The sequence below is a fragment of the Nycticebus coucang genome, chromosome 7, assembly GCF_027406575.1.
Source record: "Nycticebus coucang isolate mNycCou1 chromosome 7, mNycCou1.pri, whole genome shotgun sequence".
Taxonomy (NCBI): domain Eukaryota; kingdom Metazoa; phylum Chordata; class Mammalia; order Primates; family Lorisidae; genus Nycticebus; species Nycticebus coucang.
In genome coordinates this window covers 134,546,736-134,561,070 of record NC_069786.1, presented here as the reverse complement: position 1 = coordinate 134,561,070, position 14,335 = coordinate 134,546,736, and the positions used below count along the sequence as shown (strand labels likewise).

General features: G+C 42.6%; 1 protein-coding gene across 2 annotated transcripts in view; it reads left to right on the top strand.

The window, feature by feature from the left end:
- Positions 1–14,335, top strand: part of ILKAP (ILK associated serine/threonine phosphatase) — a 29,718-nt gene that overhangs the window by 8,066 nt on the left and 7,317 nt on the right. The window contains exons 2-9 of one of the 2 annotated variants that reach the window (XM_053596521.1): positions 195–260; positions 732–788; positions 4,993–5,112; positions 6,587–6,713; positions 8,233–8,339; positions 8,763–8,856; positions 9,740–9,827; positions 11,230–11,351. In XM_053596521.1, the coding sequence (XP_053452496.1) occupies positions 195–260; positions 732–788; positions 4,993–5,112; positions 6,587–6,713; positions 8,233–8,339; positions 8,763–8,856; positions 9,740–9,827; positions 11,230–11,351 (781 nt within the window). Of the gene's footprint in view, positions 1–194; positions 284–731; positions 789–4,992; positions 5,113–6,586; positions 6,714–8,232; positions 8,340–8,762; positions 8,857–9,739; positions 9,828–11,229; positions 11,352–14,335 lie in introns of those variants that run through there. The other variant, XM_053596522.1, reaches the window with a different exon arrangement.

The window sequence follows — 14,335 nt, the reverse complement described above, 5'->3', positions numbered from 1 at the left end:
AACTATTGGAAACAAATGTCCGTTTTAAAAAGCTGTTAAGAAAATATTTTTTAAAATACGTTTTGACTGATAGGAGAAAATTTGCATGTAATGGCATATTTGTTTCGAAATACAGGAGACCACATGATTTTCCCTTTGACAGAGGGTCCTAGAGCTTCACCATATGCTCTCTGAACAGGTTTTCTGTGTTTTAGGGAAAGAAGCTCAGAAAGGATCCCTGCTCTTTGATGACCTTCCTCCAGCCAGCAGTACTGACTCAGGTACAGTCTTCAGGCTCTCCCAGGTGTGTGTCAACGTCTCTACTCATCCTGGGATTGTAGTTGTCTCAATCTTTTTCCCTTTCCCCCATTTTCAACACACAGATGTTTTAGGTGTTGGACTGTCTTAAGTTTTGAATCCATGGCATCAGGTAAGGCAGAAAGTCTGCTGGTCGCTGGCCCTGAGAAGTGCTGCGCAGAGATGTGGAGCAGTTCTCTCTGCTTCATTTCAGTATTTATTTTACTAGCAGAAATAAAATTTAACTTCTTAAGGCATATTTTTATTTCTTTTGAAATGGTAGGACTTTAAAGTAGGTTCAATATTATTCACTGCAATGTGAGTTGCCACTGGATTGACGCAAGAGTTTTGAGTTTATTTCAGTTAACCTACATAGGTGTCCTGGTGGGATGGATTCTGAAACTTAAGCTTCACACACTTCTTGTGGACTTACTAGGTGTTCTGCTATGTTTCAGGATCAGGGGGACCTTTGCTTTTTGATGATCTCCCACCTGCTAGCAGCGGTGATTCAGGTAAGTGGTAGGGAAAAAAATCCAAAGTGTTAATGGAAATAATATGTAATATTTTACTGTTACATAAAATTTATGTGTAGGTTTTAACAGGATTTTGTATATCATTAATCAGTAATTCAGTGTGAGGTTCATTAAAACTAAATAGGCACCATCAGGTAGATGCATAAAGATTAGATACTTTAGTATTGTATCACTTTTTGGTGATTCAAACTGTTAAAACTGACCTTAAGAATTAAGAGCTCAGCCAGATGCAGTGGTTTATGCCTGTAATCCCAGTACTTTGAGAGGCCAAGGTAGGAGGATTGCTTGAGGCCAGGAGTTGGAGACCAACCTGGGCAACATAACAAGACCTTGCCTGTACACAAAATAAAAATAGCCAGGTACAGTGGCATGCCTCTGTAGTCCCAGCTACTTGGGAGGCTGAGAGAAGAGAATCATGACACCAGGAATTTGAGGTTATAGTGAGGTATGATGGTACCAGTGCACTTTAACCCAGGCAGTAGAGGGGAGACCCTGTCTTTAAAAAAAAAAAGAGAGAGAGAAAAATATAGAGTTTAAGAGTTCAGTTATTTACTCTGAACTTTGGTATTAACATGTAAAAAAATGTTCTAGGGCGACGCCTATAGCTCAGTGGGTAGGGCACCGGCCCCATATACTGAGGGTGGCGGGTTCGAACCTGCCCCGGCCAAACTGCAACAAAAAATAGCTGGGAGTTGTGGCGGGTGCCTGCAGTCCCAGCTACTCTGGAGGCTGAGGCAAGAGAATCAACTAAGCACAGGAGTTGGAGGTTGCTGTGAGCTGTGACGCGATAGCACTCTACCGAGGGCGACAAAATGAGACTCTTATCTCAAAAAAAAAAAAAAAAAAAATTTTTTTTTTTTTTTAAGAGTTCTTAATCTGATTTACTTTCTTATGTTCCTGACATGCCCAGATATTCAAGCCTGTTAGCATTGGCTCCACCAGCTCCTAAAAATGTTTAACTTTTCTTTTTGTGTCCCAATTAAGTAAAAGAGAAGAATAGAGCAGATTCCTCTTGTCATAATGGCAAATATGTTATTCCATTCCATCTCACTGAGAATTTCTTATCTAGAGTTTCTTTGGTGAGGGAGTTGGGGGAAGGGTTGGGGTGGATGGTGTGGGGATAGTGGGGATGCAGGTTGTCCTGTTTCATAGGCACTTACCTGTTGCAACCTGAGAACCGAGTCTCAATGAGGCATACTGGGAGTTCCTCTTTAAATGGGAATCTTGCCTGACTGCCTGGGGTCTGGCAAAAAAAGGGAGAGGAAAGCACTGTGAAATTTATATACATACTACATACACACATACAGTGTTCTGACCGGTGAGAGACAATACCATATCAGGCACTATCTCAAGCCCAGAATCCAAAGTTATTTATTAGAAATTTGGGGAGTGTGGCTCGGTGCCTGCAGCTCAAGCAGCTAGGTGCCAGCTACATACACCGGAGCTTGTGGGTTCGAATCCAGCCCTGGCCCGCCAAACAACGACAACTGCAACCAAAAAATAGCCAGGCATTGTGGCAGGCACCTATAGTCCCAGCTACTTGGGAGGCTGAAGCAAGAGAATCACTTGAGCCCAGGAATTTGGAGGTTGCTGTGAGCTGTGACAGCACAGAACTCTACCCAGGTCGACAGCTTGAGACTCTGTCTCCAAAAAAACAAATTTGGGGAGTTTATACACAAGGCAAAAAGTAAGAAGTTAACTGTTTCAATTAAACAGGCATTTCTTTGTTCGAGGAAGAAAGATTACCAGGCTGAAGGAGGGGAGTACTAAGCTACAGATCAAAGAATACTTGGAGGAGAATTTAATGAGGGAAAGTTATAGTCTGTAGGCCATGGTGCCTGCAGCTGCAGGGGACAATTATCAGTTACTTTCTAGTTTTAGTTCTATTCTGTCTCTTTAAGTTGATGATTTTTATCTAGACATTTCCCAGACTATTTTCTCATCTACTCTGTTGGACATTCCAAACCCCCTTTGCCACCTTAGGCTGCATTGCTGCAGGGGCAGGGATAGAGCCTGAAATTCAGGGCCATAACCTGCTCAAGATTTCAGGGGGAATGCCAGTCTCCTCTACCTCTAAGCACATCTGCCTTTTGGTGTGAGACCTTTTGTTGTCAAGTAGATCACTTGGCTGCTTTTCAAGTAGTTTTTTTGTACAACAATTCATTACCATAAAAATGGTAATGAATTGTTGGATCCATACTTTTCAGTTTAGAAAGTATGGATTAAATTAATATATTTCCTGTATTTTATTTTAGTTTTTTTTTTTTTTGGATTTTGGCCGGGGCTAGGTTTGAACCCGCCACCTCTGGCATATGGGACCGGCGCCCTACTCCTTGAGCCACAGGTGCCGCCCTTATTTTAGTTTTTGAGACAGGGTCTCGCTCTGTCCAGGGTACAGTGCAGTGGCATTGTTATAGCTAACTGTATCCTCAAACTCCTGGGCTCAGCAGTTCTACCTTAGGCTCCTAAGAAGCTGTGACTATAGGCACCTGCGGGCTAATTAGTGGCGGGCTAATTTTTTAATTTTTATTTTTTGTAGAGATGGTGTCTCACTCTTGCTCAGGCTGGTCTTGAAGTCCCCAGCTCAAGCAGTTCTCCCACCTCAGCCTCCCAAATTGCTGGGATTATAGATGTGAGCCACTGTGCCTAGCATGTGTTTTAGAAAAAAGGTTACATTCATCTTACATGAGAATTCTCAAATTTTCAGGGCTGTAGACCCATACCAAAAAATTACAGCATCCTCATAGTGTACGTTGAAACCTCCCTAGTGAAGACTGTACTCTGAGTTGTAATGAAAGTTAATATTTGCCAGTAGGAAGGTTCTTATGGATTTAATGAAAGAAATTAAGATTTAACAGGGTTATCACTGATCTGTGGGGCACAGAAGACAATTAACGAGTAACAATTTAAAATGCCACTATTAGCAAGTTTGACTTTTGCATCCAATATTTTAGATTTCTTGAGAAGACAGATGATGCATTCTCCTCAAGCAGGGAGGAACCATTTACAAACATTGACTATGTAGTAGGCCGTAAAATAAGTTCCAAAAAGAATCTGTTTCATATACAGATCGGTTTCTCTGGCTGCAGTATAATTTGCTTAGAAGTCAATAATGAAGCGGTTAAGTTACTATGTTTTGAATTTAAAAGAAAGGAAGGTAATTTCAGATGCACATTAAGAAAACTGGAACCCATACAAATAAAATAGAACATTAATGGAGAAACTTTGGGGAGAGATTCTCTTGGAAATATCCATGACCTTTTCTGTTATTTTGCCTTATTATGCAGGTGGCATGTTATCTTGTTGCAGAAATATATCTTTGTGCAAATAATTTACTCTTCTTGAGGGCAAGGACTTTTTTTTATTCTTTTTCCTTAGCACTCAGAAGTGTCTGGCAAAGAATAGGTTGAATAAATACTTATACCTAAATGCGGATAATACTTAGAATCATTCATTAGAGCAACAGAAGCAATTTATTGGACACTTTATCTAATGGGCACTGTGACAAATATTTTACATACTTTGTCCCCTTCAGTTTTCAAACAGCCCTCTGTGGTAATGATATTTTCATCATGTTACAGATGAAGAAACTAAGGCTGGAAGATTAAACAACTTGCTTTAAGGACACACCTCTTTGAACCTAGAGTTTTCTCATTCTAAACACATACACTGCAGGTTGCCCTGCCTCTGACTTTGAGTACAGAGCCACCCCTCTCCAATTAGGAACAGCTGCAACAGGCCCATTTTGCCTTTTAGGATATATTACCATTCTTAAAGCTTGATGTTTATATCATTTAGAACCTTTTGGGGGCATTTGTTACTTTTTTGAACTTGTCTGGGATGTGTTTTACAGATTTTGGAAATTTATGTTTATGAATAAAGGCCTATGAAGGTAAACATCACATCTAGCTATAAGCCAAAAATATGTGCGTGTGGTTTTACAAATCCTTTCAGGGTCAGTCTGACTCAGGACCTGTATTTTAACTTGAATTCTTCCACTGTGGGTATGCAGTACTGCCTGACCCACCCCCAACCTCACCCCACACAGTTACAGCTATTGGGTATGCCAGTCTTTCCTTGAAATGTCATTATGTCTGTGAGGGCTGGAATGAACCCTAGTATGCTGGTGACTTTTTGTAACAGTCTACAGCTGTGTTTCCATCTGGCTTTATTTTATTTCCAGGTTCTCTTGCTTCATCAATATCCCAGATGGTAAAGAATGAAGGGAAAGGAACAAAGAGAAAAACCTCCAAGGAGGAGAAGAATGGCAGTGAAGAGCTTGTGGAAAAGAAAGTTTGTAAAGGTTTTCAGACAGTTTGAAAACAAATGTATTAGACTCATATTTTAAAACAACCCAGAGCAAAAACAATCTCAGCTTTCTAATTATAATACTTTCTTTTTCTTTTTATTTTTTTTAATACTTTCTTTTTATGTTTGTATTTAAGAAGGGAGTAGGATTTTCCTTCTGCAAACTAATTTCCAAATTTACCTATGCTTTCACCTTTTTAATTTTCATGCTGATCTCTAACTCTACCTTTGGTCAGGTAGGAAACCTACATTTGTTCCTCAAGCATTAAACACAGGTGGTTTTCTTTGCCTTCTGTAGTCAATGATTAGTGTATTAACCAGTCTCTCTTCCAGTCTTTGTTCACAACCTCTCAATTTTCACTTTGGACTTTATGATTCATCTTAGTAACCGGCTTCCCGAGAGAGCCTAAGTCTGGAAAAAGCTTAGGCTTCACATTGAAATTTGTAGTCACTTTTATAACTTGTCAAAGTTAGTGGAGAAGAGTATTAAAAGCACTAAAGGGAAATAGCTGTGGATTTGCACTTCCTGTACCAGACCTTTGCTACTTATTACCTCCATGAAGGCTGTAGGATGCGTGTGGAGGGAGGGGAAAGGCCTGCCAGTAGCTCTGCTGGGAAGACAGCTTAGCTCGTCCATTCCCAGAGGCCAGCCCTTGCAAGTGTTTTATTATTATACCTGGCTGTGGGTGTCAGCAAATGAGCTTAAACTAGCCTAGCCATTAAATGTAAATAGATCTCTGCGCCTGCATTGAACTCCTTTATCTTTTTCTTCCTCAGTTGAAGTAAAAGCAACTGATCTTAACGTTTGTTCAGATTCTTCGCCACCCTAGAGCCCAGAAGTGCATATTTTCAGGGAATCTTAACTGGACGTTTGGGACAACCTCTATTGACTTACTTTTATCTAAATTAGGAATCTTTGTCCTCGCTAAATTATCAAAAGACTGGATTTACAAGTGATCCCCTCCCCTGACTTGAATCCCACTTCTGTGGGGAAGAGCACTTCCCTTGCCCTGCTCCCTTGACTTGGGCCCCCATGGAGCTGTTCTGTGCTCACTGGCTATTCTCACACATCTCTGTCCTGCTGTTCAGCCTCTCAGAGCCCAGCCTGTGCAGCTGGGTTGTCAGTTTTGTTGTTGTTGCAGTTTGGCCGGGGCTGGGTTTGAACCCGCCACCCTCGGTATATGGGACCAGCGCCCTACTCACTGAGCCACAGGCACCGCCCTGTAGTCAGTTTTATAACTTGTCCAAGTTAGAGGGGAAGAGAATTAAAAGCACTAAAGGGAAACAGCAAACTTTTTTAGTTACAGACTTGCAGCTGGGGAGACTCGTTGAGGGGTATTTCTTGTTTATTTGTGCCAGTAGGACAGCTGAGTAAAGCGGCCATAGTTTGCTCTCATTTGCTCTGGGACTAGGGCTTCCAGGTGGTGGAGCACAGTTTTGTATTGGCTTCTTTGTCCTTTATTCCTTAGCTTCTTCGGTGATCTTTGGTCTGAAAGGCTATGTGGCTGAGCGGAAGGGTGAGAGAGAAGAGATGCAGGACGCCCACGTCATCTTGAACGACATTACTGAGGAGTGCCGGCCACCATCCTCCCTCATGTGAGTGGCTCCAGGAAGCTTATTGGTGTCAGACTCTCCTCTCTTTTGACTAGAGTTCTAGAGTGTGTCCAATTTGTACTTACTAGAAAGATTGACTTGTCATGTGAGTTGCTTGGTTCTACATCAGTGGTTCTTAACTGTGATTGATGTGGCCCTCCGGGGACATGACATTTGTTGGTGTCTGGGTACATTTTTGTTATCACCGTGGGGGGAGTGGGTTGTTACTGGTATGCGGTAGGGAGAGGCCAGGGATGCTGCTAAACATCTTGGGAGCACAGTAGAGCTCACAGCCAAGAACTGTCCAGCCAAAAGTGTCAGTAGTGGTGAGCTGGGAAACCTGCTGAATGGGAAATGATACCTCAAGTTGTGGCTCTTCAGGGTGTGTTACTCCTCACCAGTCACTCAGCAGCCTCTGCCAGAGAGTGTTCTTTGTCTGTGACCAAGAACATAAGGGAGTTGGGAGCCACTATCGAAGTATATGCAAATTGATCAAGGAGAGCTGGTACAGATAATCAGGGCCCAGAGAGGTGACAGAAAGCTGCAGTGACATCATGGAGAAGACAGACAAAGAAAAATACCCTGCAGTTATGCAAACCAAAGCATAGCCTTCTGGATGATCTCTTAGGCATGGAGAAAAAAAAGCCAGAAGGTAGAACATTAAGTTGATTGTTAACATACGTTATACTGGGCGGCGCCTGTGGCTCAGTGAGTAGGGCACCGGCCCCATATACCGAGGGTGGCGGGTTCAAACCCGGCCCCGGCCAAACTGCAACAAAAAAATAGCCGGGCGTTGTGGCGGGCACCTGTAGTCCCAGCTACTCGGGAGGCTGAGGCAGGAGAATCGCCTAAGCCCAGGAATTGGAGGTTGCTGTGAACTGTGACCCCACGGCACTACCGAGAGCGATAAAGTGAAACTCTGTCTCTACAAAAAAAAAAAAAAAAAAAGACAGCAACTGCTAACCACCACTCGAGGCCATGGGTCCCAGGCCCCATGATCTACCCCTTGCCAGGACACTGGACTCTGGCAATTGCCACTCACTTCAGAGAAGACCCTCAAGACCCACCCACTGGGGGGTGGCCCTGCCCCATGGCCTGCACAGGCCAGTCACAGAACACCAGAAGTAACAGCAGGACGCCCCACACCAAGTCAACGCCTGGCCATTTTGTTGTTGTAGTTGTCACTGTCGTTCAGCAGGCCCAGGCTGGGTTCCAATCTGCCCGCCCCAGTGTATGTGGCTGGTGCCCTAACCATTGACTTAAAGGCACCGAGCCTCCTGGCTCATTTTAAATCTTTTTGTAGAGACGGGGTCTTGCTATGTTGCCCTGGATGGTTTTGAACTTCTGGGCTCAAGTGATCTTCCCACCTCAGCCTCCCACGATACTGGGAATACAGCTGTGCGCCACCATGCCCATCGCCCTCTGTCTTATGTTCACTCTTTGAGATGAGATTTAAAAGCTTTAATGGAGAAGTGTGATCTTTGCTGTGAGAATCTCACAGGCTCTCAATTCATTCTTCCAGTACTCGGGTTTCATATTTTGCTGTTTTTGATGGACATGGAGGAATTCGAGCCTCAAAATTTGCTGCACAGAATTTGCATCAGAACTTAATCAGGAAATTTCCCAAAGGTGAGAGTGAGAACTGATATTCATTTTGGGTTTTGTTGTTCACGTGGCCGTCTGAATCAGATATGTCATTTTGGCTTTAACAGAGAATCACTGGTGACTCTTAAAAGAATGGGGCTGAGAGGAGTGGACTCGGAGGCTTCCAGGTGTAGCTGCCATGCGGGCATAGCTTAGTCTTACTGCTCATGTCTAAGCAGTGGGCGTCTTTTGTTAATTGTCTCTGGGTACAGCTGGTGTCTAGCTTTTACATTTGGGAAACTAGTAAAACCAAATTCAGATGATACTTGTAGGTAAGGATGTAGGGGTTATTCTTAGTCACGCTTCAGAATCAGTTGATAGGCAAAAAATACAAAAACAAAAATGATGTTGGAAGAGAATACTCTTCCCTCATTGAGAGATTGCTTTCTTTTGGCCCTTCTGTGATAGGCGATGTAATCAGTGTAGAGAAAACCGTGAAGAGATGCCTTTTGGACACTTTTAAGCATACTGATGAAGAGTTCCTTAAACAAGCTTCGAGCCAGTAAGTATAACTCCATGAAGAAGTTGGAGCGGACTGTGTACGGTGTTTCTCCTAAACACTTTTCAGGTCTTCTAATATGGGTTAACACTAGTACCTAGTACCTACTGTATGAAAAGTGCCTAGCACTGAGGAAATGCTTTTAACCATTAGCAAAACCTAAAAGAGAAAAAAGGCAAGTATCAGGGAAATGGGTTTTTTTGTTTTTTTTTTTTTTTTTTGAGACAGAGTCTTCCTCCATTGCCCTGGCTAGTATATAGTAACCCCAAATTCTTGGGCTCAAGCAATCCACTAACCTTAGCCTCCTGAGTAGCTGGGACCAGAGGCATGAGCCACAACACCCAGCTAATTTTTCTTTTCTTTCTTTCTTTCTTTTTTTTTTTTTTTTTGAGATAGAGTCTTATTGTGTCACCCTCGGTAGAGTGCCATGGTGTCACAGCTCACAGCAACCTCAAAACTCTTGGGCTTAAGCGATTTTCTTGCCTCAGCTTCCCAAGTAGCTGGGATTACAGGCGCCTGCCACAACACCCAGCTAATTTTCGGTTGTAATTGTCCTTGTTGTTTGGCAGTCCTGGGCCGGGCTCAAACCTGCTCTGGTGTATGTGGCTGGCACCCTACCTGCTGAGCTACAAGCGCCAAGCCTAATTTTTCTATTTTTAATAGAGACAGACTCTCAGTTTACTCAGGCTGGTATCAAACTCTAGCCTGAGTTCAAGCCATCCTCCAGCCTCAGCCTCCCAGAGTGCTAGGATTACAGGTGTGCGCCACTCCACCTGGCCTGAAATAGCCTATTTTAAAGTATAAGACTTAGCATTCAGCCCTGAAAATTAGTGTCAAAGTGCTAAGCTATTAGTGATGACTGTATTTTTGATGTATTTCCCTCTAGGAAGCCTGCCTGGAAAGATGGGTCCACTGCCACTTGTGTTTTGGCTGTAGACAACATTCTTTATATTGCCAACCTCGGAGATAGTCGGGTACGTGGCTCTAGAGCCAACCACTTAGATGACAATGTGTTTCATGTGGGGGAAACCTTAATAAGTACTGGTTGAATAAGTTTAAAATGATGGCTGGGTTAAAGTCTTTATTCTTGTGGAGTTGTTGTGGGTTGTCCTGTTTCAGAGTTTAACTTATGCTTAGGGAAACAGCAGCTTTTGAAACTGTTCTCTAGGAAGACATATGCCCTATATAGACTTCTTTAAAACTCATATCGTTTTTCTTTGTTTATATTTTCCTCTCACGGTTTCTTTTATATGTGTGTGATGCCATGGTATGTGCAAGTAGCTTGAGTACTATTTTACTTCATTATTTTGACCTCCGTCAGTAATGAATGAAAAATATTAACTCTGCTTCTCAAAACATTGTAATTTCAGAGTAACTCAAAAGCCATAACTAGAGAAGTGCTAGGTGAGGTGCCTTCATCCCTGAGAAAGCAAGGTGTTTCCCCCAGTGATAGTTGTGGCTAATGACAGAAAGGGGAAGGGGGTGCTCCGGAAGTCTGGCTTCCGTGCCTCCCTCCTCTGCATTAGGACCACATGTTCAAGAGCATTGCCACTTTTTCAGCCAGCCTCCGTGCTGCTTCAGCACAGAGACAGAGTGATCCTGCACACACTTCAGCAGCATCTTCAGACCCTTCACCTCTAATAATTAGGGGTTGTGTTCAGCAAACAAATGCCAAGCCCTAGGGGTACAGGAGTGAACATAATAGATGACAACCCCTGCCTGGTGGAGTTTGTACTCCAGTGATCCTTCAGTAGAGTGGCTCTAGCACATATGTGTTTAGACCAGGTGACTACAAAATTAGCAGGAGGAGAATTGTCAAAAGAAAAGAAAGGCTTTAGGAGTCAGACCCACGTTGGAATCCTGACTCTGCTGTATGACTTCAGGTGTGTCACTTGTCCTTCAGGACTTGGTGTCCTCCTCTTTGAAACAGACTCAGTGAACCTGGTGCAAGTGAGAACGCGTGGAGGCAGCAGTGCGGGTGCCTGCCCAGGGTTTGGCCAGCGTGCTGAACGCTGACCTCCTCTTGGCCTTTTTGTAGACTCATGGGGCCTCACGTCTTTGGCCTTGAAGGCTTCAGGTCAAAAGGGACTTTGATGCTTATTGAGTGCCTCCCTTTCTTGTCACAAATGTGATAACAGCCAAAGTGAGCAATTGGCTTTGGCTATCTAGCAGAGTTTGCAGCAGTTGAGATCAAAACCAGGGGTGTCGCTCCCTGACTAGTGTGTCTTTGATGATTCTTTGATGCTCGATTCTCTGAACTTGTCTTTATAACAAGAGGCTGAATGGGAAGCTCCATTGTTAACCTTCCCCTACAACTGGTGACTTCAGGCCCTGGGCTCACTGTGTTCCTGCCTATTGTGATCTCCATCTTCCTAGGCAATCCTGTGTCGTTACAATGAGGAAAGTCAGAAACACGCAGCCTTGAGCCTCAGCAAAGAGCATAATCCAACCCAGTATGAAGAACGAATGAGAATACAGAAGGCTGGAGGAAATGTCAGGTAACCAAGGCTCCTAGTAAGTTCTAGAGAAGGAGGGCTGTTGGCTATAGAAGTGGCCTTGAGACTGTCAAGAGTAGAACTTCTATGTTAACATAGTCTTTAGGGTGGTGAGACTGGTTCAGGTCAACACAGGTGACATAGGTGGGTGACTGTTGTAGGACTACGTATATGTTCAGGCGAGTGAAGTATATCCACAAGAAACATGCCTCCCTAAATTTGAAAAAGGACAAAATCTGTTTCATATTCACATTTGCAATTTATAACGTTTTCTCTGTGCCTGGGAAGTTTCTTAACCGCTGTCATTTGTCCCACTAGTAAGTTAAAAGTATTAGATGAACACTCCAGGGAGAAAATCTGAAGTAGTTAAGACAGGGTGCATTTGTAGTATGTGCTCTCCTTGGACTTCCTGAACAGCTTTTCTGGCACAGAGAAGCACGTCTTACCTGGCTCTTGACTTCAATTCCATTTCGCCTCTCTCTAAATCTTTGAAAACCGTGCATCTGCTGTGGTTTATAATCTGCTATCTCTCTGCAGCAGCTAAAGGAGGGCTTATGTTTTTATTACAGGAGAATGTCCTAAAGTAAAAGGATACTGCATTATGAATTTGACTAGAAGTATTTTCTGGTTCAGTGTACAGTTTGGCCATGAATATTTTATTTTCTGTTGGGAGATGAGAGAAGTAATCTATCAGTGTAAGACTGCAGTTACTCTTCTCAGTGTAGTTTTTCTTTTGTTGTTTATTTGGAAAAGTTTGTTCTTGCTGCAGACTAAGTCTAACCAGTGGTGCAGGAGATCTCTGGATAGGAGTCGGAGCCCTTAGAGTTTGTTTAGAAGCACCTGGATTAGTAAGAGATGATTTAATTTGTGGTAGGTGCAATTTACATAAACAGAGATGGGATGGTAGGCCTGGTTTCAGACCTCAGTTTTTGCCATCGTGACTACTGTCCTAGTGACCACTGCTGAAGGTAACACCTAAGCATGTGACCCTAACGTGTCAGCCTCACCTCGTCAGTCTTTTCTTATAGTTCTTCATAGAATTTTATAATTAATGGTCCTGTGGCTGAAAGTAAGGCCATTTGTGTTGCTGTTCCTTCCTATTTCCCAGTTGTCATTTACTTCAGAACAGTGGTTAGATGCCTTAGAGATACCACTTGATGGTGTGGACTTGGTGAGCCCTTCATGTCAGAAAAGAGGCGCTAGAGGCTGGAAGACAGACGTGGCTATCCCTGAGCAGCAGAGCACTGTTGTGATCTGCTCTCCTGTCTGAGGTCAGGACTGGGCCCCTCCCCCCCCAGCTTTTATTATTAAAGTTTTCAAATATGCAGAGAGAAATTTAAAATAGTAAAATAAATTTTGCCATATCTACCATTTAGATTCTGCAGTGAATATTTTGTTCTGTTTGCTGTGTGTGTGAGTGTGAGGCTGAACTATTTGAAAGTTAGTTGCAGACATGACATAACATCCTAGATACATAGGTGTGCATCTTCTGGGTATAGGGATGTTCTCAACATAGTCCATGACCATTTCATCAGACAGTACTACCTAGTACTCCGTAGCTTATGTTAGGTTAACTAACATCCTGTCTGTATTCATATTTCCACAGTTGTCCCTAAAATGTCTTTGTTTCAAACCAGGGTCCAGCCAGTAGCATTCATGTTTACCTTGGATTTCCTTTCTTGCTAGGCTTGGAGTCATGTTAATGTCAAGTTACCAACATTCCAAATTTGGCTGTTTCTTCATGGCATCATTTCCTTATACATCCTATAATATGGAAGTTAGGTGTAAAGCCTTCTTTAAATTCAGATTAAATGTTTGCAGCCAAAATATTCTATGGGGTTGCTATATACTTGGTAGTCTTCACCACTAGTGTACCAGGTCCCTCGGGGGGATAACAGCCACATGGCTTCCTATTAATTAGGTTATTAAGTATGAAATGTCTGGTTTCTTTAAGTGCTGAGTTTGACAGTTGATTTCTCTGACATTTCACTTTGGCACTTGTTTAATTTTTAATGTGAAGCTACATCTTCATTCTTTCAAATGCATGTTTTGGCTTGTGATTTTTTTCACCTTTTTTTTTAGAGCAATTTTTGTGACACCATGGATAAGTCAGAATTTTGTGTTATTTTCAAATATGAGTTCCAACGTGGGACCAATGCAGTATAGACAGCTCAAAGTACCAACCAAGTTGTTTGGGAAGGGTGTGGCTAATGAACACACAGTACATCAATGGTTTGAAAAGTTCCTTTCTGGTAACTTTAATCTTGAAAATGAGCCACATAGGTGACACCCGTGACCAAGGTGGATAGTGATGAGCTGAAAGCTATAGTGGAAGTGAATCTACTTCAACCTACATGCGAATTAACTGCAAGGTTTTATGTTACTGTTCCAACAATATTGGGCCATTTGAAACAAATTGGTGAAGTAAAGAAGCTTGATAGACGGGTTCTGCATGAATTGACATGAGCATCAGAAGAGAAATCACGTTAAAGCTTGCCTTTCTTTGCTGTCACAACACGAAGGAGAACCATTTGTATGCTGTGTTGTTACATGTAATGAAAATGGATTCCTTTTGACAATCCCAAGTGTTTGGCACCCTGGGTGGATAAAGATGAAATGCTGAAACATAGTCCAAACCCGAGTATTTATCCAGAAAAGCTAATGGTGTCTGTTTGGTGGTCCAGCACTGCCTGGTATTATCTACTACAGCTTCATGAAACCTGGTAGTCAACTACAGCAGATTTCTGCTGCAACCAATTGGACAGAATGATGAGGGTGTTTGTGATTAAGTAGCCAAAATTGATCTGGAGCTAGATGATAGTAGCACAGCAGTGAATGCATTTTAATATCACTGAACTGTACACTTAAAAATGGTTAAGATCGTGAATTTTATGTTTATTTTACCACAGTTAAAAATGGAACCCCCATACATGTTTAGAGATGTCATATTTTCATCTCTGGCCCTTTGCCCTATTTCCTGAATCTTT